This window comes from Anas platyrhynchos, chromosome 3 (genome assembly GCF_047663525.1).
Source record: "Anas platyrhynchos isolate ZD024472 breed Pekin duck chromosome 3, IASCAAS_PekinDuck_T2T, whole genome shotgun sequence".
Taxonomy (NCBI): Eukaryota; Metazoa; Chordata; class Aves; order Anseriformes; family Anatidae; genus Anas; species Anas platyrhynchos.
In genome coordinates, this window is record NC_092589.1 from 46,702,207 (window position 1) to 46,729,994 (window position 27,788).

The 27,788-nt window shown below is 45.5% G+C and overlaps 1 protein-coding gene and 1 long non-coding RNA gene across 2 annotated transcripts in view; one reads left to right on the forward strand and one right to left on the reverse strand.

Moving 5' to 3' along the window:
• Nucleotides 1–1,013: 1,013 nt before the first annotated feature.
• On the reverse strand, nt 1,014–5,493 carry LOC140002164 (uncharacterized). The gene is made up of 3 exons (XR_011808292.1): nt 5,055–5,493; nt 1,534–1,596; nt 1,014–1,417 (listed from the first exon to the last, which is right to left on the reverse strand). It is a non-coding gene; the product is annotated as an uncharacterized lncRNA (long non-coding RNA).
• Nucleotides 5,494–5,806: 313 nt separating this feature from the next.
• The window catches only part of FRMD1 (FERM domain containing 1), a 38,141-nt gene continuing 16,159 nt past the window's right edge, over nt 5,807–27,788 (forward strand). Inside the window, exons 1-4 of the mRNA XM_027454234.3 lie at nt 5,807–5,998; nt 11,858–12,019; nt 17,106–17,196; nt 26,405–26,484. Of these exons, the coding sequence (XP_027310035.2) occupies nt 11,924–12,019; nt 17,106–17,196; nt 26,405–26,484 (267 nt within the window). The 5' untranslated portion in view covers nt 5,807–5,998; nt 11,858–11,923. The remainder of the gene's footprint in view (nt 5,999–11,857; nt 12,020–17,105; nt 17,197–26,404; nt 26,485–27,788) is intronic.

The following is a 27,788-nucleotide window of genomic DNA, read 5'->3' on the forward strand; positions in this document are numbered from 1 at the left end:
AGAGAAGCAGGAGGAGGCTGCCGGGGGCTTGTGTATTAGCTTTAAGTCCAACCCCACTTTGGGAGGTGAGGGCAAAGCCTGGCTTACTTCCTACCCCAAGGCACCCACCCCGCTGCTCTGAAAGCGCTCACCAGCCATGAGGGGAAGCCCAGTTACCTCTTTCACTCATTTACTTCAAAATACGCTCTCTGGGAACTGATGCCATATCTAGGGCACTTCTCCTGATGTCATGTCCCCTATGAGCAGATATCACATCACTGTTGGCCATGATCCCTGGCTTTGCACCGGAGCTGGGATTTCATCCAGACCCCTTGCTCACCGCACAGGTAATGTGATGAGGAAGGCAGCGGGACCTAGGCACCTTAGAAATTTTATCCTGCACATGCTGAGGAGAACAAGAATGTTCAAGGAATGTATCTGTACAGCAGAAGATAACTCCTTGTGACTTTCAATAGGGTTTTAAGTCAGGTAGAGGCAATGCCTTTTCTTCATGTTTTGCCTCGAGCAATACAAAAATTAGAAACATGCTTTAGCCAGATACTAAATTTGACCTACATTTGTACTGACACTGTTGTAAATTCAAATTGTTTCAGTCTAAGATCTTCACTTACTGGAACATAACTGACTTCTAATTGTTATTTTTACAACCCTTTGTTTATGGATTTCACTGTTTATTTCCTGCCTTATTATATTCCACTCCTGCTGTCTAATGTCAAAGCTCTTGCTGCTTTGATACAGCATACCAGGGCTAATGCATAACTCATGCATTTACTAAATGGGCAGGAGGGAAAAACAGATGAGCAAGAGCTCGGTAAGTACTTGACTGTAATTATCTGTGAATAGGCTTAGGTTAGCAGCGATAATGGTAGAAATAGATTTTACACGTCAGGCTGAATTCATCCTGTGGGTAATTCAAATCGTCTTTGTGCCATTACTTCATGGAAATATTCAGCCTAAATGCAGCCCCCTCCCCTCCCCCTTTTCATAGTCCATTTCTTATTTAAGGAGCAGAATGACACAGCCCATAAGGAAATTTATTCTCTTCCATTAAATTTACAGTTCAGTATTCTCATTGTTGGTTTTCTCCCCACTTTTTTCCAGTGTTTTCTCATCCAGGCTCAACATTTCCCAAGGTAGGGGAATCCGAAATGCTGCCTGGTGGCAGGAGGTAGAGAAAGGCCAGGGCATTTGCAAGCGGTGGCCTCTGTTCAGGCAATTGTTTCCTGCACGTAGGACTTTGGAGCTTGTGGAGCTGCTCCCAGGCACGTTTACCTCCTGATGCACTGCAGGCCCCCTCCCCATTCCCCCACCAGAAACACCAGCTCGCTTTTGTGTGAAGCCACAAGGCGCTCCGCAGGCAAGATCGCATCAGCCAAGATTACATTTCTTCCACATCCCGATTTGCTGAGGGGTGAATCTGAGGGAACACACAAACACATTCTCAAAAAATGAGAAAATGAGAAAGGACACTGCTTTTGGCATGAAAAAAAAAAAAAAAAAAAAAAAAAAGTTATTATATAGAAGAATCCTTACTGGTTCTGCTGCCTCTAACATTACTCTAACACTTTGCAATTGCAGGCACTCCAATCATTTGATCTAGAAAAGAACACAGAAATGCAGGCAAATATAATGAAAATGTAAAACAGATATTCAGTTGAAAAATAGAAAAATAAAATCTTTATTTGATATAGATATATATAATAGCTTAAGCAGAGAAAATAGTTCCAAATTATTTCAAAAGTCAATTAGTTTTTGTAACTAAAATCTTGCTGCTCCCATTAGCTAGTGGTGTTATTTTTCCTTTTGCATTAAAAATATTTAAGCTAGAGAGTAAAAGGAAAAAAAATAGAGAACAATAATACAGAAAGTAATTCCAAATAGAGCAAAAATAAATACATAGCTGAGAGAATATAAAAGCAAAAGCAAAGCCCATGTGAAACATATCATCTGTGTATCATCAGATAGAGCAGAGGCCATTACTCCTCTGGGAAGTGTGGCTTTGGCAGGATTTTCCTTAGGAGCTGAGAGGAAAACTTTCACGGAGTAGACAGCTGGAGAGATTTTTTTTCCTTAAGCAGTAAATGGACAACATGAAGTATATATTTGCCATGCAAAAGATGTATAATTAATGTTGTGATCAAAGTCTAGCACTAACAATAAGCACTGAGAATCCTTGGGCAGGGAATTAACAGCACTCACGTGGTTTTAAAGTTAATGTAACTAAAACTTCGCAATTCAAACAGCAGCACATGGTCAGATAAGTCACCTCCTCCTGTGCCATTACTGTATCAAACACTGACAAACCCTGATGGGGAAGAACTGCTACAGATCATTATATTTTATGTAATGTAGGGAAGTGGCATTACTGTGATCCCAAAAGGGAGCTCACACCAACAGCTTGTGTGTTTTTAGCTAGAGATAACACCTCGGTGCTGAATGGGTCCTACCAGAGAGGTGATTTAAACTCTTCGTGGCCAGCAGCCATGTGATCTCAGGAGGCTGCATAATGAACACAGGTCCAGGCCTGCGTGCAGCTTGGGTTAGGAAACCTTGAAAGGAAGCGCAAAATGCAGCAGGAAAGGGCTCTGGGAATTTGGTCAGAGTTACAATCTCTGCACTTTAGGGTCAGATGATCCCTTACAATCATAAGGGATCATATGAGCCCATCCTGCCTGCCCAGATTGCCCACACGGTTCCCAAAGCTTTGCAGCATTAGGTAGCCCTGGTAAGCAGCTGCTCTCTTACTGCCTGAAGGTGTCTCTGTTTCGATGGCAAACCTCACAAGGAGGAAGGACACAGGGATCCTCTGGGATTAAAGACTGGCTACACACTGCTTGTAAAACACCAGATACAATAGGGTATAATGCAAAGTTGTTTCCTACTGCCTCGCAGTCACAAGGCATATCCCTGGCACAGGAGCCAGTCCTGAACAAACAGTTTTTAGCTCCAGAGCTATACCTTGGCCTTGCCTGCAGCATCATGTGGGTGATGGTCATCATACAGCACATTTGGTTCTTATTTAATGTAAACTGACATCTCAAAACTCATCAATTATAACCATGTATTATGTACAGCTTTTGGTATAATAATGACTAATTATAGCTAATAATACAAATCCTGTTATTAGCATGTAAGCCACCCTGCAATTTTATTAGTGTTGTTTATTGTTTGCGTGCTATTATAGATACATGTGATATTTTAGAGTTAAAAAAAAAACAAACAAAAACACAACATACACACACACAATAACACCAATTCCCTGTCCCAGAGGTCAAAAGTAAGCCAGATTTTGCAATGTTAATCATAAAAGCCCTACGCCATTGATGATTTTACAGGAATAATGAAAGCCAGCAAAATCAAGCTCTATTATGTGCTGAAACATCACAAAATAAGATTTTGCCTCAGCATGCATGCTAACAGAGAACAGATTATTATCATCTCATGTGTAATATCTACAATGTCTGTATACACAATGACAAATATATACAAATAATTATTGCCACTGCAAGAGTTGTGTTATGCTTGGGGAGTCTCAATAACAAGTGCAGCAGGGATCTGACTGATTTAAATGGAGGGTGCAGAGTACTGGGAGCAGCCTTTCATGCAAGAAAGTCAAGTAATTTTTTAAAAGGCTCCCCATCAGTTCACTGCAGCCACTGCTAGTTTAAATTTTCTTTAGGATTCATTTCATGCCCTCTTTTCTGTTAATAACCCAGAGATCAATCCTCTCTCTAATGAATAGCTGACCTATTCTTCTTTGATTTGCCATTGATTTCTTCTGCTTACTTCCCAACACTTTGCCTGTTGATTAAATGCTAGCCATAAGAATGCCTCGAATTTCTGACTTCTGAGTCATCCTCTCATGACTTGAACAGCTTGAAGCCAGCTTCAGCTCCCAGAGATCATTAGTGAAAACTCCTTTGTTTCTAGACACTACAAACAAGTTTCTCCCCGAGCCGCAGTGCTTCTTGTGAGCTAGAAAATAAACTAGTAACAAAACTATTTCCTACGTGCATTTTTTAGATTATTGTAAGAGGAAAGAGATTCTTTTCCACGACCGTGAAGGCGAACCCCAGCTTTCCCTTTTACACTGTGAAATCCTTTCATCTACATGCAGTGCAGACGAGACCATGAGCAAAGACATCTGCTTATGCAAACTTTTACTTTTGCATGGAGTCCCTACGACTTCAGTGAGACTGCATGAGACACACATTTACAAAAGGATCTCTACTTTCTGAATGAAGACACCGGTTTATTAGCACTCCTCCACAAATCCCCCCTCTGGCTTCCCCATTACAGAGCAAGCTGGATGAACTCGCTTATCTGCACTGCAGGTAGGAGAGCTGGAGTCGACACGTTCAGAAGGCGAAGTGGTATCTCCTCGGAACACAGATATCTCCAGTCTCCAACACTTTGATGTCTCCTTCAAAAACAAACAGGCTAACGCTATCTCCATTTTCCTGCAGCTCTGATGTTTCTCAAAATGCTGCTTGTTTTCTCTAGGGAGACACACAAAGTCTGCCAATCCTCGGAGACCAGCTATGCAGGATAATTACTAGACTTCTATTTACAGTCCCATACCTGACATACTCTAACATATTCCACTCTGACCGTAGCTAGCCTGGCAGCCACAGCTAACCCATGCTTTCCTGGTTCTCCTCAGGTTCTGTGGGAGGGAAATTCAGCTGTGAGAGCCCTGTGGTTCCTGAGGGAGTGATGAGGACCGTGGGTTAACGTGCCATGCCATGAAGCACAGCCCTGCCTCAGCAGGCAAGGCGCAGTCCTTCATTCTCGCTAAAGGATCCTGTCCCAGACAGATGAACTAGGATTTTGGAAACGAGTGTAATGTTTTCTTTGATCCAAGCCCAGAAGCATGCGGCAACAGTTGAGAACTGGTTGCTCACATTTCCCGTTCCGAGCTAGCTGACAGAAAGCCCTACTGGCACCGGAGTGCCATGCTGGTTTTGCTGCAAGCTTCACGCATTGTCTTGGGTTATATAAGAACAAGTTCAACAGCAGAGCCTAAACTTAGGCAACAGATTCCCTGCTCTTACATTAAATTCTGAAATCCGTGCTGGAAAGCAAGTGAGGAGACGTAGGGGATGACATTGAAAGGTGCTGACTGGGATCGCTTCCTGAGGCCATCTAATCACCAGCACGGCAGACTGCTCTTCCAGCCAAAAAAAAAGGGATTTTCTGCCCTTTTAGATCGGCTTAGCATCTGCAGTGCTCCAGAGCCGGCACGAGGAAGGTGCTGCAGCCATGAGCAAAGGGAGAGAAGGAGGGACACCGGGACATTGGGACGTGTGTGTTTGTACAGTGGGGAGCTGTTACCAGCCCCTGGCACCACGCACTGGGCTGCTCAGCACAGCCCAGCGGCTGGAAGGACGGCAGGAGCAGCCTCGGCTTGGCCACAGTGACATAAACCTGGCCACTGGACCACCTCGGAGCCACGCTCCCTGAGCCACGAAGCGAGGCGCCCCCGCCCCTCCCCACCCCTCCCCTCAGCGGGCGTTAACGGTCGTAACCGCCCCAACCCCAACGCCCCCCTCAGGCTCAGCACCGCCCGCGGCGAGGCGCGCGGATTGACGGCGCCCTCCACCAACCAGAGAGCGCAGCGCGGCCTCGCCCCGCCCACCGCCCGCCCCTCTCCGCCAATCCCGTGCCGCAGCCGCCAGGTGGGCGTGCGTGCGGGCCGCCTCTCCACGTGGGCGCCGCGGCGCGGGCGGGGCGCGCTGGCCACGCCCCCTAGCCCGGTAGCCCCGCCCCCTGCTCGGCTCGGCCCGGCCCCGGCGCTGCCGCCCCGCCGTGAGGGGGCTGAGGGGAGGGGAGGGGAGGGGGAGGCGGTGCGAGCCCGGGGAGCCCCGGTACCGGGGGGAACGGCCCGAGGAAGGTCTGTGAGCCGCGTCCTGCACCCGCTGTGACTTTGCCTGCTCTTTTTGCACCATTCAGCATCGGCACGGAAGGGGACTGGTTCCTATTCGCCCTGCAGGTCCAGGTATTGCCCGTTTAGTTGTAACGATGCCTTCTGTTAAACGCTTCGTGCGCTGTTTGCTTCTAGAACTGCTGTAAGGTCTTGGTGAGAACTATTTTTATTTATTTATTTTTTGACAGCTCTGCAAAGTATCTCGGGTGGTGAGTGGTCTGTTCGAGCCAGTGCTGAGCAGCTCGAATGTAAAAATGCAAGTGTGGCAGGAGGCTTCCTGCACAGGCGGTCTGTCAGGTGCTTGAACTTAATAGATTAAATAAGGGTTTAAATAATAGGGTAAGCAAGTGTTTAATAAACTTGTTTGGGGGAAAAAACAAAAAAACTACACACCTTTATACTTTATAGCCTTGGTAGTCTTGAAAAAGGAGTATGTGCCTGGTTAGAGAACTAGCTGATAGGCTTCTGGGTCCTGAGACCTCACCTGTTTCTAAGTAGCATGATAGAAGAAGGTGCTTTTCTCCTGAGTCTCTAGGAAAGAGATCAGGTCTCACTGCTGGTGCTCTCCCTGCACTGCTGAAACATCCTGACAGTTGCAGGAGCAGGGAAGGCAGCCTGCTCGCCTTGTTGTAAAGCCCTTGGCACAGCGCTCTGCCCATGCTTTGCCCCTCCTGTTTCACATCAGTACAAAGTATGAGCAGTCTGTAATAAAGAGAAATTTCAGTACTTGGCCGAAGTGCACAGGGAGAGCAACCCAAAGTATCTCCTGTTGTTCGTCTTCACTCTGAGGCACCAGACCATGCCCGGCGCTTTCTTCACTGCGCTCCTGGCTCTGCCCGCGTATGCCCGTGAGTGAGCTTTCTGTAAGGATCTGTCTCGAAAGCGTTGTGCCCCTGTGTTTGCGTGGAGGCGGGCTTGCTGTGATTGAATGGCTGCTCAAACAATTCTTTTCCCTTAATCTTGGAAGGATCTCATGTGATGCTGCCTTGGTCATGCAACTTTGCACTTCTGCACTGGCTTTCTTGGCAGTGCCTTCATGTTCTGGCATGGACACTGAAGCTGGTTTGCCTGCTGTCCTGTATTTCACTGGTTCTTTCCTATGCTTCTGCATTTGCATAAGCCAGTTGATTCTCCTAGTTGCTACTTACTCATAAACTTTAATTAGTGTGCTTGATGCATGAAGCCTGAGGAAGTCCTGCAAGTGACTCTTAATTGGTAAAAGGAGTCCAGTTATAGACTGTGCAGAAATAAACAAATTCAGTGTAATAAGAAACTTGTTGGTAGTCAGACGTGATGGGTAAATGCTATTTTTACATTGCCAATCAATGAGGAGGCAGGATCTGTTGATCCATTGCTCTTTCTGATGTTCTCAGGAGAATGTCCTCCCAGGAAAAAGGCATGCTGAAAAGGACATGTGTGCTCTCGCTGCATATGTTAACGTTTCAATATTGTTTCTAATGTATATTGCTAGTTTTTATGTGCATTTGCTAAAATAATGCATTTTAAAAGGCTGCATACCTTTGTGTACAAAAACTGGAAGGTGCACACTTGGACGTGATGGGAAAATGTAGTCCTTTTTGCCTGGAGGCTGTAATGCTCATTGTTTCTCTCAAAGACTCCTGAATTCAGTTGTGGTTTCAGGGAAGGATTAAACCCAAATGATTCATGCTGGGCTGTCCTTGTGGGGAGTAAACGGCTGAGTTGCTCTTTCATCCCGGGGGACAGCCAGGTGGAAGCATGGCAGCCACCCTGCGGGGTCCTGCCCGCGCAGCCTTCTCACTTCCACGTGCTGCTGTAGCACATCCTTTGGTGCTCTGTCCTCACACGAGCCTTATTCCTCTCCTTGGGGACTGGCTTGTAAGGTCTGATGTGTGCCCCCAAACATGTGTCACTTGGCTTCCAAAGAATACAGCATCAGGATGTAGGCTCTGAGCAGAAGGACTAGAGCAGCCCACAAAGTAGTGTAGCAGCGTGGTCCCAGGTTAGGAGTGGGGAATTAGGGGAGACCCCTTCTTCCCGAGCATTCTGGCTGTGGGAGGTGCAGTGCAAAGAAGAGTTACAAGCCCCAGAGTGTGCTTCATACTCTAGCAATCACTTGTACTACTTGACTTGAGGCAGGGAGCTTCACAGCATGCAGGTGGAGTGTGGGCAGTCATGCCTAACTAAGAGCTGTGTCTAATCCTGCAATGGGGACTCAGGACAAAGCATTTTCCTCTCTATTGTTAAAGCTCAGTGTTGTTGGAGAGTGCTGTTTGTACAGGAAGAAAAGAAAAAGGATGTTGGTTGGCATCTAAGGCCAATGCTTAGCAACTTCCCCATCTGTCCCAAAAGGTTTGTGGTGAGGACATACCTGTGAGGGCTCCACAGCCCTGCAGGTTTTGGAGGCATCTGCCACTGCTGCTTTTGAAAATGCGAAGGTGGGAGCTGGGCCCACAGCCTGTCCCTGCAAGAGGACTGTAGTTGCATCTAACAGATGTCGGTAGCAGATGCAGAAGGCCTGCCGCAGTTGCATCTCCCAGATCTGTGGCTTGCTGCCCAAAGGCAGGCTTCTTTCCAGGCAGCTGTCTGTCTGTCTTGCTGCACGGCTGGGTTGAGTAGAGCTGCTTAAGCTGGTTGTGAAACTGCAGTCTGAGCCTGGTCATCTTAGGAGCCTGAGACGTCCCTGCGTAATATCTGGAAAATGTTAAGAAGAGTCTTAAAATTTCTGGATGGTTCTTGACAGGACTCTGTAGAGCCAGTCTGCTCCAGTTTCATCAGGAAGATGCTCAATATTCATTTTCAGTCAGCTGTAGCAAAACCAGCTCTCCCATGATGTTTTATTGTAATAAGCCTTGCAAAGTGTGTTTCCAGTTTATGTTCCAGCATGTTTTCGGGAGAAACAGAGAATTACGTGTGCTTTTTTTCTTGATGAGGGGATTTTGTTCTGCTTTGAGTTGACAGCCCACTGCTCTTTCATCCATTTGCTTTATCCCCTACGAGTGTGGCAATGGCAGTCCAGGAGGCTGAAATCCAGGATTAGGACCCAATTCACGGTTGGCTTTGGGCTGATGCAAAATGGAGCTGCACTTGTAAGACAGGTTCATGCAGAACGCTAAATCAGTGCAAGTGCACGGGCTAGTCCTTTCATACAGGCTCAATCTGAGGACCTGAAATCACGAAGAAGAGGCTAGTGCTGCTTTTTGTAACTCTTTCTTTCCCCAAAACAGAAAGGTGGGTTTGAAACTTACCTACCCGTGAAAGTCCAGAAGAGGGGAAATTAACGAGTAAGCAGGAAGGCTCCTGCATGGCTTCCTCCCCCAGAGGACTGCATTTCTTGCTGCTGCTGTGCTGCTGGCTCCAGCAATTCCTGCTTCTACCAAACTAATGCTAGGGTTCTGCTCTGGTGCTGGGAGGCAGCTTGTGGGGCTGCGGAGAGCGGAGGGGAAGATGAGGGTTCTTCCTAATTAGTTTTTACAGCCACATTTGAGCTGTTTAATCAGAAGAGTCTTGAAAGTAATGACAGGCTTATTGTCCGAAGCCCTGGTACATGTGTGTTTAGGTAAAATCGAATCAAAATAAACAGTGCTAAATAAACTGGGCTGTCACTCCAGGCACTAATAAGACTCCTGACTGATACCAGGAGAATACAAATAAATAGAGTCTTTCACTGTTCTATTGATAGGCTGCGGGGCCTTTGACCAAGCAATTACATCTCAAAATGCAGTTCTCCAGGAGCAAAAACCTGAAGTGAGGTTTTATTTAAAAATCATACAAACAAACAAACAAACCATAGAGTGTCGCAGAGGCCAATGATTGACTTCAGCTTTTATTAATTCATCTGCGGTGCATTTGCCGGAGCTTTTAGGGTTTAATTGAGGTTAAGAGGTTGGAATCTGCGGTAAACAAAAGAATGGCATATGGGCAGTCTGAAATTGTGGATGTTTAAGTAAGAGCATTCCTTCTGGCCACTTGTTTTCCTTGGGCAGTTATTCTTGGCTCACAACTTTTTTTTTTTTTTTTTAAGTGTAAACATGCAAAGCTAGCGAGTTAATGATTCATTATGTTTTATCACATTCTGGCATACCTCTGAAGAAGAGAAAGCTGATCTAGGCTTGTGTTTGACCTCCCCCTTCAGATTAAGGACATCGCTTCTTTAATGTTTTACCTGCTGTTGTGGGGTTGATGAGCTCATTTGTTTTAAAACATTAAAAGAAAAACACCTTTTCCCCATCCTTTCTTACATTCCTTCTCCCATGAGCTACAGTTGTTATTGTAATAAATCAAGGGGACAAAGCAAGTGCAAGGCTATAGGAAAAGACTTTCCTGAAGCCTTTTTTAATTAGAGGCTGTGAGGAAAAGGGATTCAGTTTCTTGAGTTATCCACAGCAAAATATCTGTGTGTGTTCTTACAGTTACTTTTAACTTTTCTGACTTTTGTTACAGGCTGCATGAATGTCTTTGTTGGGTGCGTTCTCTCCTTGCGAGTGAGAACGTGCGCCACAGTGCAGTGGCTTGACAATTACAACAAACCTCCTTTTGCTGGAAAGCCTGAGCTCATACTCTGACATCTTTATGCTATCCATAAAGTTTATGGAGCAGATGACATCAGCTGACAATAATAACAGTGACCCGTCGCGCTCAAGTCATTCTGCAGACGTCTGTTATTTATATACAGCTGTTAATAGCGTGTAGCCTGAAACGCAGGAGAGCTCATCGATACAATCATATCAGTAAGAGAAGATGAATGAGAGATTTTTCTCCTAGTATTTCATTGACTGGAAGCTTTTACCTGTCCCCATCCACAAAGTCAAATGTGTCTTTCCTGTGTGATTATAGCTTAGAGCAATCTCCTTTTTAAAAAAACTTAATTCCTGTTTAATTTTGATTTTGAAAATAAGTAAAAATATGATCCTTTAATAACTCCTTGTCCTTATTTTGTTAATACAGTAAATGTAATTCTTGTATTCTTATATAGGACTTATCCTCCAAGACAGAAAGAACTTGTATTAAAAAAAGCATTGTTAGGAAGCATTGTATACGACAGCTGAAGGAAGCAGGTGCATGGAGCAGCTTTTACACTTACAGAAGGTCTCTTACAGATCTTGTATTTGATTTAAAAGCGAAACAGAAAACCTGTAATGTTTAAGCTGGCTGTGCTGTGACCACCAGCAGAAAGGTGGCAAGAGGTAGCTGGGGGGAACTCCCCCTAACCTCATGTAACAGGGAGGAGATGCTGGCTGCTGTGCTCCTGGGTGTGAGCTGAATTGCCCTCTCATATTTCTGTGATGATCTTAGCTTCAGCTCTAAGGAGCTTGTGCAGCTCCCAGGCTGCTGCCTTTTTGTCTGAAACTGAAGAACACCAAGCTGTGCCGCTTGGGCTTGGCCATGGGGAGGAGGCAAAATGTGTGAAGCAGCAGTTCAGCCCTGGGAGCTGATGAGCTCAGGTACGAGGGCAGCAGTGTCCCAGGGAGCAGGGCTGGGGAGAGGGGAGGATGGTTCGGATGAAGTCCTCTGTGCTGACAGGTTGCCGAAACCTCCTCTTTCGGTGACAGCGAGGAGGCGTTCTCGCAGCTGACGAAGGCGATGCTCCCTCTTTCTCACAGGCTTTTTCGGGCAGCAGCTTGTGGTGTCATCACGCTTATCACTTCTGTACGTTTCCATCTCGTTTCAGTTTGTTATTCTGAGGAGACCTGATTGCTTTATGGTCCCCTGTGTGACTCTGAGGGTATGTGAATGTTGGCTCTGCCCGTTTTGCTCTGCAGTGCTATTATAAGGTGGCCTTGTAAAGTGGGTGAGCCGGGAGGTGGGGACATGCCGCAGGTGCCACCAGGGCTTGGCCTCCCAACACAGCACAACCGCCTGCGGCCAGCAATGGGGCCGAGCCGCGCCGACAGGGTCTGTGGCCTCAGGGCCCTTGGGCACCATGGAGCTGACGTTTCACCTTCCCGGCAGGTGCGTGGGATGAAGGGAGCCTGACGGCTGTCGGAGGAGGAGAGGAGCCGCCGCGAGCTGCCCAGCATGAGCAGGGCACTGCTGGCTGGCAGGATGCAGCCCGAGGGCCGCAGCGTCTGCGTCTTCCTGCCCGACCGGGAGCAGCTCAGCCTGACCGTGGGGGTGAGTGGCTCTCGAGGGGGGCTGGGGCTGGTTGTGTTAGCTCGTCTTGTTCCTCCGAAGCTTGCTGGTGCCGGTCTGCTGACCCAAGGGCTGTTAGCCAGCTTGGGGTAATCGGTGCTCCATTTGTTAATTGGGTGGTTGTGAAACACTTGGGAGAGTTACTTAAAACTTCTGGGGTGGGGGGTTCCCTCTGCTCGTTCTGCTATTACTCCTTTTAGCTCTCACCGAGTGTTTTTGCTGTAAATAGTAATCCAGGGTTTTTAAATTTGAACCTGAAACGCCCTGATGACTTGGCCAGCACACCTAATGCACACCATTTGCTCTGGCCTTTCAGCTGTTTCTGGCTTTGCTAGCCTATCGGTGTCTTTCAAAAACTCTACAGCAGTGTCAACAGCCACCAAGGTTCTTTTTTTTCCCCCTCTCCTTAAGTACTTGTACACACACAAACCACAGGTAAGCCACTTTCCCTTCTTTGATCCTCGCTTCAAACGCGTGAGCGCGTGTGCGGGAGGAGCGCTGGCAGAGCCGGGCCGGCTGGCTGCCTGGCACAGCCCCATGCCCACCGTGGGGCTCGCAGCCTCCCCCTGTCAGAAACCCATTGGCAGACACGCTCCGTGCTCAGGTGACGGAGCCCAGCGTGTGCAGGCGCTCACGTGTGGGCTGCTGAGGTTTGCCCTGTGTTTTGTGTTTGTTTTCCCCTGTGACGGGGAGGGGAGAAGACGACAGGTGAGGCAAGCCGCTCTTTAAAGCACTTGACTGAAAACATGGCTTTTGAAAGCATGCGTGCTAATCTTCAAAATCCACGTAGGAATTTTCCTACTGCTGTGCCTAAAAGTGGCATCGCTAACGGGAACAGCCACGAGGGCTGGACAGACCAAGGCTTTAACAACAAAACCTGTGGCTCTTTGCTTCTAGGTCATCAGTTCAAATCCAGCCCACCTACCGCCTCAAAGATGACAGCAATCTGTTGGCTTTTGTGCAAGCCACAAAACGATGATCTAATTGTTATTGCAGGCAGGTGTTCAGGCCGGGGGTAATGGTCTGTTGAGACTGACCCTAAATCTCGCCTTTTTATAGCCTTTATCAGCAAGGCTGAAGATGAGAGATAGCAGAGCCTGCCCCGCCTCTGTTGTGGTGCAGAGCTGCGTGCAGAAGAGCAGCATGTGAGCAGGGCTGATGCCATTGCCGTTTGGCTTGGCTTGGCATGAGATGAGCAGTAGCTACACTGGAGATGCCCTGAACCCTTTCTGATCTCATTCCTCCAGTTCTGGCCCCAATATGTGTCCCTGGAAGGCACTTTAAGTGCCACGTCGCACATCTGGCCCATAACGGGACATGATAGCTGTGGGGTTGCCCAGGCTCTGCGATCTTGGGGCCATTGTCCAGCTGCAGCAGGGGCATGGCCAGTCGAGAGGTCTTGTCCCCAGTCTCTTCCTCCTGCAAGAGCTTGTTGTTCATGCTCACCTGGGCAGGCAGCTATAACTATACCCTATATTTAAAATGTGACTGTGAAGTGCCCCAGGCTGCAGCAACTTAATAAGCTTAAGAAATGGTCTTTTGCATTGGGCTCTGTGGGAATGGAGGGAAGGTGCCATGTCCCTGTTCCTTCCTGCAGTCCCTGCAGAGAGCTAAGGGTCCTTGAGTATTGCTCCCCTTACTCTGGAGGGATCTGTGGCACCACATCCATCAATAGACCTTTTAAAGATGTTTTCCTTCATTTCTGCTGCTTCTTACTTCAGCGACTATAAAGGTGTGAAAATACATATGTGGAGGTGCCTGGGTGTGAAAGAGAATATCTGTCTGGGTCAAAACATGAGTCCTCAAAACACAGTTGTGTCCTAGTTGCATAGAGAGTGAAACACAACCTCTTACAACTGGGCAAGTCACCAAATCCAGCTTTTCATTTGGCTTCGGGTTTTACCGCAACGCCCCTTCACAACAACAACAAAAATTAAGATTTCACAGCTGTAAGGTCTTTTTAAAGGAACATCAAGGCAATTTTCTAGTAATACTAGTAGAACCAAAATTTAATTAGCACAACCACAGATGACAGTCTGTGCATTTATTAGAATAATAATGCCACTACTTAGGATTTCCAAAGCCTTTTAACCTCCTCAGTATGGAATGCAAATATTAAATAAGCTTTCAGCTCAGTGAGGTAGGTAGGAATCGTTATCTTACCAGCAGAATAAATTATAGATCCTTTCCCTGATAAGAAAAGGGTTTATGCACATAATTCCTTTCTCCCCCTCTCATATAAATTCCATCCTTCCAGATAAGAGTTTTCCTATGTGTGTTTTATGTGGTTGCATGTAGATAGAAGCCCGTTCTTTAAAATGGACTCATTTTATGCCCTCCACAGGTACTGACATTGAAGGGAGAAGAGTAGGAGCCATTTTAAAATTGTTCCCCCATCATCAGATATCTTAATTTTACACTACCATGCTGGTAGTGTAGGATAATTTGAGGGGATGGTGAGGAGGAACGCTGTTTTCAAAATACTGTGTATCAGTAATAATAAGAATTGGAGCAATGTCCAGTTTGTTCAATTTTCTTTCTCTCTGTGTTCTGCCTTCTCTGATAGTTTTGAACCTACTGATTAATATTAACTAGTTTTTGTGACTGTTTCAATAACACTTCTCAAACTCATCTTCAGTGATTAATTAAAATTTGAATTAAGGACAGAGACCTAGAATAGTAGGGGTCAGACTGCATCATGAGAGGAGCGGGGCACCACCATTGCTGAGGCAGCTCAGAAGTGCCCACAGCAGACATTGCCTCTTGCCTAGCTGGCACGGGGAGATGGGAATGTGAGCAGAAACTTGGGAGGAGAGGAAGTCTGGCATGGTCAGCGTGCTGGGGGTGGCAGGCATAGGTCTGAAGTCTTCCAGTTGTTTTGTGAGCAGCAGAGCTGGTGTTTTAGAGTATATAGGTGAAGGAAATAGAGATGGGTAACCAACATATATGAATATTTGCATGCAGAATGACTCTGGAGAAGCGCACACAACCTCAACCCATTTTTACTTTGGACTAAATTTCATGTGTAAAGAAGCCCTGAGTCTGACATGGAGCAAAGCTGAGTATCAAGCCTGTCAGGGGAAGGAATGATTCACAGCGTGTTTGGGATGGAGCTTGGCACACAAACCACATGCAAAGGGAGGAATGGCCAACAAATTGCAAATATGAAAAATGCAAAGGGAGATGTTGGTTATTTTGAGTAGAGGGGAATGCAGGAGGAGGGAACCGAGATTGCAAGTGTAATCAGTATTGCATAGCTCTGAAGACTGGGAGTTAAACCGGATGCAGAAGGAAAGTGCCAAAAGGAGAATGGATGAGGTGGTAGCTCACATACCTGCTGTGCAAGAAACCTGATTAAAATGCTGCTCTTGAGACGCATGTCACAAAATGTTCCAGTGTTCGTCTCACAGAATGAGTATGTTACAGCAGGTTTTTCTTCCCTGCCTTCCCTTAGGTGTGAAGGCATGTCACTTACAAAACACAGCTCCTCATACAGATCTACATAGTCCTGTGCTGGTGGTGGCTGCTGTGCGCACATAATCGTTCTGGCTACAGGTAGCTCACCTCTTGGCCCTTCCCAGACAGGAGAGCATGCAAAGAGCTTGCTTTTTTAAGAACGAAGGCAGATCTTTGTGCCAGGTACATCTGCGTGTTGTTGGCAGCTGAGCAAATGCTGCTTCTAGGTGTGAGACTGTACCCTTATGGTTTTGGGTCTTACAGAGTTGTGCGTTATCACCTCCCCTTCCAGAGCACATGCTGGGTGCACACGTGTGTGCTGGTGTAGTGCAGTTTCAAAGCTCTGGGTAAAGCAATAGTGAGTGGTTGGTGATGCATTGTCAAGAAGTAGGAAAAAAACTATACTTAAATGACCAGTTTCCCACTGTCCATATTTAGTGACATGGTACATCCTGGGGCAGGGAGAAGAGTGCAGCTGGTTTGTGGGGAGCATGGCCTGCCAGGCTTAAAAGCGCTTGAAGAATTAATTTGGCAGTGCTGGTGATTACATTGCAGGTTGGTTCAGAAATGGAGTTCTGCCCTGTTTTCTTTGCTGCTGTGAAGGTACCTTCCTACCTGAGGAAGGCAGCTCCTGCTGCTCCGCATTGTCCAGCAGTGCCACAGCAAAATTCGGAGGTCCGTGGCTCACCTCGCTGCAGCCTGGGCTGCACTCAGGTTGTCTGTCTCTGCGCTGTTTTGCTCTCTGCAGCTGCTCTGCATCAAAACTTCTTCCCCCACGCCTCTGAGGCTTGGGGATTTTGTTAGTCTGGGCTGTGCTCCTGAAGTGGTACGATGGGGCAAGGGGAAATGAGGCTGTAGGTGGGAGGACACACAATGGGGGAGTTGTCCAGTGCCTGTGCACAGCCAGGTCTGTGCGTGCAGGTAGCCTGCATCACCTCCCTGCTGTGGGAGCTTGTGCTCCAAGCAGCCCTGATAGGAAGCAGCATTCAGTAACTGTGCCGTATTGCCACGCATCCTTACTGGTGACAGCTTCTGCAAATGAAGATGTTAATTGCTGTGTGTCCAGAAGGCAGCGGGGGACACTCTGTGTGTGGGGTACAGAGCAACCTCATCTGTACCCCCCACAAGGTATTTCTGGTCAGTGTAGAAATGCAGTCCTGGTTTTGTTTGGGTGTTTATGTTTTTAGTTCTCCTGAATAAAAGTTATTTTTTTGTTTCTCTTAACCTCTGAAAAAATATTTCTACAAGAGAGCAGTGTTTTCATTTCTCTGATTAGAAACATGCTTTCTGTGAGAGCACCTGCAAGTCACCTGGTAGACACTGCCTAAAACTAGTGCTCCAGACTTGGTCCAAGGTCTCCTTATACAAAACTGCTCATAAATAGGAAACTTTAATTCTTGTCTTACCGAGCTGAGCTGCTTTTCAATGTAAAGTAACCAAAATAACACAGCGATAATTATTCTGTGACAGAAATAATACTGAAAACAAACCTTGTTCAGTGGGGGTTCTTTTGCTATGGTACCCAAAAACTTGTTGGCCAATGTAAGGAAAGAGAATTCGTCCATCCAGGTGTGTGAGCCGTCTGTAACGCTGGATTGGTTATTTCTTTCAGGTCAAAGCCACTGGACAGGAGCTCTTTCAGCAAGTTTGTGATTTAGTGAAGATTAAAGAGCCTCACTTCTTTGGCCTCAGCATTGTTAAAAGTAAGCAAACTCAATGCACAGAGCAAATGACTTGGCAAACTTCCACAGGGCCCGCTTGTGTGTATTTACAGTGTGTGCATATACACACACTGGCCGTGCCTGCGGGGAATTCGATTGTAATAAGGTCACAAAGTATGTAGATTACGCGCAGGCTTCTCGGCACTCTTTTGATCTTTGGTATGCGGGCAGACAAATTGGGAGAAGGGGGCCCTTTTGTTCTCCTCCTTTGTTCTTCTGTGCTACCTCTTTGTGGGGTTTTCTTTCTCTCCTGTAGCGAAGTTGCTAGCCAACATGTTTGTCACTGTTTGAATTCAAAACTGTCAGGAGGTGAATTTTAAAGGGACTTTGGGGCTGAAAGTGTTACTTATCTTCTGAAGTCACACGCAAAGAATGTGCAAAGAATGGGGGGAGGAAACTTAAATGGTTTGAGGGTACTGAATGCATGGAGGGGAGGGACTGTGTTTTTGAAATACCATGTGAGAAATATGAAATGTCTTAGTCCATGAGTTGAAGTTCAGTCTGCTTGGTCCTATGTCTTGTATTGACCAGGGGACGTGTAAGGTGATGCCACAAAGGAGCAAACTGATAGGAGGTATTACATTTCCAGACCGGTGTGTTTATCAGCTCCTCCCCACCCACAAACGTCCTAGAAAATAGTAATGGGTCTGTTGTCCTCCTTATTCTGACTTCCCACATTTCCAAAATGTGAACAGTCTTCATGGAATGGACTTCTCTTCCCCAAAAATTTCTTCTCAAGTGTTTTAGTGTTTACTACTGCATCTCTGGATGTTATTAGTGAAATGGGAATAACTCTTTGAATCCTTCTAAATGAGGTTTCTTTTGCCTGCTTATGAGTACATGGGAGAAAATTGTTTCTCGAGTTTACTTGTCTCCTTTTCCTTTATGTTCTTTTTTTAACAACTTTTTTTTTTTTAATTATTTTTTGAGCATAGCACTGAAGCTAAGATAGGAGTAAGCAGTTTATCTCCATAAGGTTTGGAAAGTCTCCAAGAGACTCCATCTACATAACTAAACCAGTAGGTGACAAATTTATCTGTGAATTTAAACCAGTGCAGTATTTATTCCTCTTCCAGTAAGGAAGACCTGAATAGCCTTTTTTAGCCTTTTTTTTTCCACAAATCAACTGTGTTTCTGTGAGTCCCCCTGCCTTCCAGGCAGCCCTGTGTGACACTCAAGAGAATATTGCCTATAGCTTTAAACATAGACAATCTCTCTTGCTTCTCCAAAACACCCTTCTTTTTTAGAGGAGCTAATTCTTTACAATGCTCTTAGCAAAATGACAAGGGAAAGGGTTACAGGAGCCCTATAGCCTGAACTGACCTCTCCTTTTTTGTTTTCCTGTCTATTCCTCACTCCTGTTTGATGTAGTTTAGTTTGTAAAGCTGCTTGATTGAAGGCTCTGTGAGCTCACCTTGGCATCTCCTCCACCCCAACAGGTGTCAAGATTGTGGATGAGGAATGGGATATTTTGTTTGTTTGTTTGTTCCTTTGTTTAAAAAACTGTTTGGCTTTTTGGGGCCAGACAACAGGAGGAAGAGAAGTATCAGCAGCGAGTTTCTCAGTCTGAATGGCCACAGCCACCTGGAAAGCTGCAGCCCACTGTTGAGAGACAGTGCAACACAGCTGTGGTCTGTTTGCTACTGCGCACCTCTGTTACCTGCCTTCAGTCCACAGAATTCTAGTAACCTGCTAACTGGCGTCTTGTGGGGGAGGTTTTTTGTTTTTTTTTTAATCACTTATTTAAGTAGCTCCAGGCTTACTACTTAGAGCTGTAGCAAAGGAACTCTTGTTTTCCTTCCCCCAACTTGATTTCCACCCCCTCCCTACTCTGATCTGACCAACAGGTAACAATCTCTGCTGCTGCCAGTGCAGCTCTAAAATACCATTTTAAAGAAACTACTGCCCTGTTTTAATAAGGGCACGTTTCACACCTTCCTAGTGTCTATTTATTTTTGGCAGCCTGGCACTGCTACATGCGGAACGAGGTATTCTAATCCACCTGCATCTGTTACCTTGCTGCTAATTTGTCAACAAAACCCTGACTGTCAGCAGTGGCAAGAGAATGAAAATTAAGGGATTTCTCCAGAACTGTAACCAATCACACGTTGTGGATTATCTGGATTAGGAGCCCATTTGACCTGTAGATGTTGTACGGATACACTAACGCTCAGTTGGGCTTGTAGTATGTGTGTGAGGGGAAAGGTTGGCCTCCTTAATCATAAACAGAAGTTTAATCCCCAAGTGTGGCAAAAACGAAAATAGCAGCACTAAGCACTGTGAAAACTGCAAAGTGTAAGTACTGTGAGATCTGAACTCTAGGTTTTGGAGCATGTCTTCCAGCATTCTTTGCTTAAAGGATAAGAAAGGGGGGGGGGGATCTCCTTCACTTCGGTACAAATGGTACAAATGCTGAGGGCAAGCTTCAGGATTTAAGGCAACAGTAATAGTGAGGGACAGGGTTTTTCACTACATTTGTTCTTGTGCTTTTTTTTTTTTATTCTCAAGATGAAAAGCGATTCAGTGAACTGTAAAGGGGAGAAAAACACTTGCATTTGTAAGAAGAGTTTTATTCCCCTGAAAATTATGTTTGTGAGCATGTGTTGCTGGGAAGCCACACCAGCATGATGGTTGGGGCATGCTGCTCTTCTAGTTTTGTCACAGATCATCAAGCAGGCCATACCTTGTGTTCTGCTGCGTTTTTTTTTTTTTTTTTTTTGTATTTTGCTCAGTGAAAGACCCTGCAGTCCATTCAGGGTTCATGCCAGCTCCATAGGCTTCAGCAGCTGGGTCTTGTATTGCAGCTCCTCCTGCAGGGTCAATCTTATCTCGTTGCCCTGCAGGAATTTTCCCTCCCGTTATCAGAAGGTGTTTGCAGCACCTCAATTCAATCTTCCGAAACAAAACTGTTTGTCAGCAGACAAAGAACAGCCAGGGTCGTCTTTGTTGTCATAACCTGAATCCCTGCAATCCTAAGTCTTGGGCTTCTCTTGGGAGCAGACCTTGCTTGACCTGACCCAAGCACAGATAGAAGTCTGTGACTGGGAAGGAGCAAGTACTCAGCTCCTGCACCCTGCCGCTGTGTCCATCACTGTGCTCGTACCAGTTTGTCAGGCTGGTTCCTCACAAAACCAAATCCCTTTGCTTCAGCTCCCTTGCCTCAAGGATCATCCTTCAGTTATTACAGCTCTGGCTTTGCCAGAGCCGGGGAGGCATGCCTCCCAGTCCCTGATACTTGTGTGCTTAGCAAGGAGCTTGGTGGTTAACTCTATCAGGACTTCTCTGACTACAGTTAACTCCTCTGCATCTGTGTACCCTCCAGTAATGAAGTTCATTGACAAAATCTGCTGTTGTGTTATATTATGTGGGTATCTGGTATACCAAGATGCCTCTTAAGCAGGCAGGTGACAACAGAAGTTCTCCAAAGGGCTCTCAGATGATTTTTGCACCCCGGTCTGTCCCCACTGTCCCTGCTTCTGCTGCTCTTCCCTCAGATATCTGCTGGGATAGTTGTGTTTCCTTAGTGAATTGTTCCATCCTCTAACAGGAGGAGATAAGGCTGACAACAAGGATTTCAGTATCTCAAACAAGAGTTGCTTGTAAATGTGTGCCGAAACATGCCACCTAGGGGGAAATGTTCAGGTCTTCAGAAATTTATATAATGCTCCCTGGAAGTGCTTCCATAGTCTTTTCCTGGGAAGACATTCTCTTGCCTACACCTGGTGGCAGTTATTTCTCCTTCACCATCAATACCTCATGCAGCACGGTGCTCTCCTGGCTGAGGATTGCAAGTGGTTTGTTTGCTCCTGGGTAAGGAGTGCTGGGAATGGTTCTGCAGCTTTTTTTGTGAACAAGACTCACCTGTGATGCTGCCAAAAGTCCAGAGGGTGCTGCCTGGACATGCTTTGTTGCTAGCTGTAAGATGCCAACATAAAATTCCTGCAGAGCTTGCCCTTTTTTAGGAATGACTGGGCTACTGTCTCAGTCTTAAGATCTCAGCAGATCTTAACAGCCACACTGTCTTGGGCTTCTTGATATTGTCTCCTTTTATTCTTCTGTCCGTCTCAGGTAAGCGACTGCAGCTACCTCCCCTGCTTTGTTCCCAGCCTCTGTTGTGACTCTTCCCTTCTTCTCTTGGTGTCCGTGTACTTGCCAGCTAAAGACAAAAATGCAAGGTCATCCCAAAGCAAGTTCTTCTACTAATCAACCAGGCATTGAAGAGTGGACAAGGTTTCTTCCTGTTGGCTTGAAAGATGGCAGGAGCATTGAGAAGTTCTGCAAAGGTGGTCAGAGCAGATGCCACATGAGCACTGACGTTCCCAGGCCACCAGAACTTGAAAGCTTGCAGAGCTTTCCTCTCAAAAGGAGTATGTGGACCTCTTCTATTCAATTAAAAAAAATTAAAAATCCACGTTCCACATAAGGGAAGTTAACAGGTTACATGAGATCTGCGGCGTGTGCTGTCTTTTTGCTTCACGTGTGTGTGTTTGTTTTTTTTGTTTGTTTACTTCAGCTCTTTTCTAACCATCTCTCCCACTACCAACTCTCCGCATCATCCCTCTGCCTTTCAAGGGGGCAATGGAGTTGCCATGAGGCTTCTTGCAGTGTCTGGGGAAAATAAAGTGCTATAGCCAAGGACTGTTCCCCTCCCACCTTCCTTTAAGGCAGGAAATGCCTTCTGTGTGGAAGCTTGGCTTTGCACTAATTCAGATTTTATTTGAATCATAATCTCCTAGACTGTCTAAATATTTATAATATTAAAATGCACTTGATTCAACCAAGGGACTTAATCAGAGAATCACAGGAGGGATGAGGTTGGAAGGGATGTCTGGAGATAGATCATCTAGTCCAACCCCATGCCAAGCAGGCTCACCTAGAGCACATTGCACAGGATCACATCCAGGCAGGTTTGGATATCTCTAGAGTAGGGTGTTAAAATTTTGCTGGGTTTCACATGTGATGTGATTTTATTTGTGCCTTCAATGAACTATATATGGACTTAATTCAGAGTTTTAGTTTTTACATATGGGATGGGGTGTTTGGTAACAAAGTACTCTTCATCTTAGTAGACAAAGATATATTGAGATCAAAAAGCTGTTAAGCAAAGCTAAACAATTAAAACTAGAAATAAAACACTTAACAGCAGTGTTGTGTAGCCTTTAGAACAATTTCCTAAGTGTTCTGTGAATTCCCTGCCACTAGGTTACATGCTTTTTAAAAAATACCTTGTTTAGTTCAAACTAGAGCTATATAAGGGATGATGTGCAGCGCTTCTTACATCAGAGAACCTTACTCCAAAACAGTGCTTTCCTGATTTCCAGTCATTTAATTAACATTCAGTTTGCTTATGACCTTAATATTTGAGGGAGTTCTATAGCAAGCACTATACCAGGAACATGCTAACGCTTAATTGCCACCAGGTAAGAAGGATACAAGTTTCAGGGTGGGACAGGGAAGGGTGTTTCAGAGAGGCTATTCTCCATTTGTAGTTCAACTTCAAACAATCTAGAGAAGCACGTGCGTTATTTTGAGAGCAACCCTCCTGACTTCAGTCTGTACATTACATACATAAAGGCTGGCACAGAAAAATATGCTTGAGAAACTATACATTTTAGTATATTCATGGTACTTCCTGGAACTAAAATTGTTTCTCAACTTCATCATAACATATGATGTAAAAGAAAAAAAGCATTCTCCAAACGCATCAGTTAAGTGTGCCCAATTTCCTTTAATCCAGCTAGATTTCATATTTGTTTTCCCTTACATCACTAATTCAATGATCTGCTCTGGCACACTTTAACTATTTCTTCAGTACTCTCTTTGTAACCTAAAAGGCTGTTGTTATGAACAAAGCAGAATCATGAGCAAATGAATGGTGATCCAGGTCACAGCTGATTTTTATTAAAATGAAGAAGTCAATAAAGTCACTGAAGGTCATATCATGAGACCCTTATTCAGATTTTACTCAAGCAAAATTCCAGCATCTATAGACTTTGACCACAGCTTGCCTGAGGAAAACTTCAGGTTTAATAGGTTGTCCTGAAGTGAAGAACTGCCCCTTCTTGGTGTTAGGGACACGGACAGTAAATAGGTGCATTACTTAAATATTAGTGGGATGTTCCTGGCTGCCAAGTGGGCCTGAGCCCATCCTCTTGGTAGGATGGCTGAACGACTGCCGTCTGGAATTTCTCCTTGCTCCTAACCCAAAATGGGCCCATGAGGACAACAGATAACTGGCATTCACCCTTACCTGGGAATTTAGCCATCATTTATAAACAAAACCAATAAAAAGAGGCTCTGGTCAATATGAAATAAAGGCTTTTAAAGTATTGGTGGCTCAGAATTGATTTGACCATGCATTATAGTCAAAATCTTCTATTCCTGTTACCCCTGCAGTGTGAATGATGCCTGTTGTACCTCTGCATAACTTAGTGAAACCGTCACTTTATACTGATTGGAGATCTGGCCCACTAATTTTTTATTTATTATTTGCAACAATTAATGCCCTGTATTTGCTGAGGTATGTAAAGGTGCTGAGCTAATTCTGCAGAGTAGGAGCACTTGAATGTTTGCATTTCTGGTGCCTGCTTAATTTGGAGAGGGATTGTTACGGCACAAATTTTCTATTTCATTTGGGGGTGCTTGAAAGCTGAACTAGAGAGAAACGTGTAAGTTGCATTGCTGCAAACCTCTCAAGAGAAGCTGGTGTGATGTTTTTAAGCTCACTGCCAGAGACGAGAGCAGTGGACGCGGTGCTGGTAGCTGCAGGTGGAGGTCTGCATGCTTGTATGTGTGCTTCCGAGCCAGCCTCTGCGGTGGCTGCCATTCAGCTGAGGCCAGTGAAGCAAGGATGCTTTGTACCTGCTGAGCATCTGGCCCTGGTTGGATCCATGGGTCAGAGAAGCTCTTCCCTAGAAGGGCGACCATCTGTGCACATCTATACGGTCCCCTCTCTGTTAGAGAAGCTCCTTTTCAAGCCAGACCCAGTTTCAGCATCAAAGACCTGGGTTTCACCAGCAATCCAGTATAAGGAAAAACCCCACAACCCGCATAGTGCTGGGGAGGGAAATACCTCTTTGTTTTTGTAGAGGGAGGCTTACCCCGCAGGTTGGCATTCCAGCAATATTAACTTCATTAAAGCAGGAATGCAGCGCCGCATTCTTGCAGGGAGGGAGGAGCGGGAGGATGCTGGGCTGGGCTGGGGAGGAGTGGGACCACCAGCGAGGGCTGGTGCGTGCGTGGGGTGTCCTCCTTCAGCCCGGCCTCTTCCTGGGGCTTGTGTGCTCCTCTTGGTAACCCTGCTGGTGACCTGAACTGCTGCTTGGTGGCCGGGCCCTCTTGGGGTTGTGTCTCTAACCTAATTAATAAGATAGATGAGCAGGGGCTGTGGGGAACAGGTAACAAAAGTCTCTGCTGTGGGGGGACTGGCTAGGACTATTAGGAACCTTTTCAGGGCAGCATTACCTGATCTTAATAGACTTAAAAACACATGTGGCTGGGGCCAACATAAACCCCCAGAGGCCCCATATCATGCATGCATAAGTGAAGAGGCAGGTCCAGGGTGCAGTAATGCTCAATCATCTTCCTCTCCATCTCAACATAGCAAAGAAACTTCTGTGTTGCCTACTGTGCTGTAGCACTAACTCTCACCACTAAAACCTTTGGCATTTCTGTCCAGCAGTTTTAAAAGTGCTGTTAAATACTGTTTTGCATGCATATGTGACACATCAAGCAAAGAAGTAAATAGAAACGTAATTATGTTAAAATTACAGCAGTAATAGGTACAATGCAGAGGGAAACATGACTGTTTGGGGATTGTCCTCTTTGTGTCCCATGTGGCTTGTACTTAACACAAACCTTCCTATTAACGTGGCTGTTGTCCTGTTCTGGCCAGCACCAGGTCTGGGTTTATCCTCCTGAGGAGGGAGCTGAAGGAGATGGTGATAGGGGTTGTTTTGGTTGTGTTTGTGTGATTTTTATTTTATTTTTTTTAATATTGCAAAAGAGAAGTATTTGGTGCTGATCTGTAAGGATCTTGAATGTTTTGGGAAGATGGCTGTGGTGATGCTCAGATATATATAGGTCAGATATATATATCAATATGCATACCAATACCTGCTGCAATGCTATCTGGTGCCAGTCCTCTGGCAATATAGGTGCAAGTGCGGGCCTTCGTTTGGCTCTAAACTTCCATTGGGGAAAATTTACCTCTCATGCTCCTCCTTTTTGTTTGACATCAAAACTAAAGGGCTGGCCTTCAGGAGCAGAAGGGTGTTTTGTTAAATTTATTATTTTTCTTCCTCCCCCTTCTTCCCGGTCCTTTCATGTTTGTAAGGGACAAGCTCTTCAGCTTGGCCCTTCTGTCACTTGTCAAAACACTTTTCTGAGCAAGACTGAAGAGTGGATTGACTAGTCAGGTGAATGTGCTCAGCTGGCATTGCTGCTGAAATGCTCATTGGGTCTTTCTATAAGAGACTCAAGAAGGCTAAGGAAAAATTGGGATTTGATAATTGGTAAGCAGCCTTACAAAGTGTTGGCTTTGAAAGCAGCACAAAGCTCTTTCAAGATGATGGACTGCTCAGACTGTCCCTTGCTCTCCCTCCCTCTCACCCAGGTGGAGAGCAAGTTTTGGTCCTGTGACATAGGCCAGGTTTTCCTTCCTTTCATTCATCTTTTTGCTCTGTGAAAGAAATTGGGTGTGAGCAGGAGACACCACAATTTCTAAAGTGAGCATTTGGGTTTGATCCTCCTTTTCCTCCTCCTCCTCCTCCTTTCAGAGGATCCCATTCATATGCAAAGGATAAAACCTGTCAAATACTGGGCCCTAGCCACTAATAATAATAAAAAGTCCACTAAATCGACAGCATGATTAGCTTGGTAAGATTATATTTATTTTCCGTAAATGTCTCTGCTCCATAAAGCAAGGATTCTGCATTTTTGCTTACGGTGTTTGTGAAATTTCAGCTCAGTATCCCTAGATTTAAGGCATAGCCAAGCTTTTTTCCATACTGTCTGGAGCAGCACATGTACTGAGAATTCCAGTGCCCTCTCTTTTCCCTGCTCTGTTTGCTCCCTGGTCAGATTTTGTGTTACTGGGCAGTGGTTGGAAACAGTTACGGTAGTCATCTAAGTACTTTGTGAATAAGAACTTCTACTTTAACATAAAATGCTTTTCTCTGTTGTCTTCCAGATAATGAGTATGTTTTCATTGACCTGGAGCAGAAGCTTAGCAAATACTTCTCAAAGGAATGGAAGAAAGAGACCAACAAAGTAAGAGAGGTGTTTAATTTCAGAGACTGTGGCTTTGGTGTTGGGCTACTCGCTGAAATGAAAACTCTTAGACTAAGGTCCGTAAAGCATTTCTGGAAGGTGGTCTGCAGAGTGCTGTTCAGCAGCAAGATGCTGTGACTCGTGCACGGTTCATGCAATTAATTAAAACAGATAAACCAAACCTCCATACAACTTTACCTCAGCAATAGTAACGACATGGTTGCTGCTTAATTGCTTGCTTCCTTTTGAAGATAGGCTATCCTGGGAGAAGTCTAAAGACTTTACTGTTATACGTAAGCAGAAAAACCTAGAATGACCTTGTGTGGCTTGAACCCCACCCCACCTGAAGTGAGGGAGAGGGCTGGAGCCATGACTTTCAGAATATACATGAGAGGACAGTGGAAAAAGAGGAAAGATTGGTTTGAGAAGAGCCTTAGTTCTTTGAGGCTAGCCAGCCTTGTCAAGGGAGAGGAGAAAAACTGCGTGAAATAAAGACGAGCCTGTGTAATTGTCTAGCACTGGTCATTTAGAGACATGATAATGCCTGTTTGTTATTACTGAAGGAGCTGCAGTCTAGAATAAAGTGTAATGTACAACTACGCCCTGATATCTTAATTGGTGCATTATAATTTTTTCCACTTTCCTCAAGGGTTTTCTTTTGCAGAGTAGGCATGCTTGCTGTTTCTGCTATGTACAGAGCTTTGCAGGTTCCTAGTAAGATTTGAGGATTCCTTACCTGATAGTGCTTCTCCCAAATAAGTGAGGGTTACTTCAGAGGCAACCCCAAGCCATATGGAGAGCTGTCCCTCCTGCCAGTGAGGGTTTTCCAAGGCAGGTGCTTCTGGCCACGTCAGTGTGGGGTGCACTTTGTGGCTGCTACCAGGCAGGATTCTTGAAACACTTCTGAAGTCTGGATAAATGTTGAGTCTCTCATGTGAGGTGAATCCCCAAAGGCTAAATGAGTTGCCATTGACAGTACTGAAGCCTAAAATGGGTTAAACTACTGGACTGGGTTAGGAGACAGGAATTAAATTCCTGTGAAGAGGCTTCAGGTGGAAAGTCTCATTCTGTTGATTAAAATGGGGTGACTGTGGACAAGATCCAGGGGGAAAAAAAGTAAGTATTTGCTTGATGATCAAGAAGTTGCTGTCGGTGTCAGACAGGCCATGCACAGGGAGATGGGTCTGGGCAGCAAAGCCTTGGGACTGTCTCTGTGAGCAGTTACCTGCACAAACATTAGAAGTGAGAGCCAAAGAAGAAAAGATGAGAGAACAAGCTAATAAGATCAGATGTTCCTTCTTCCC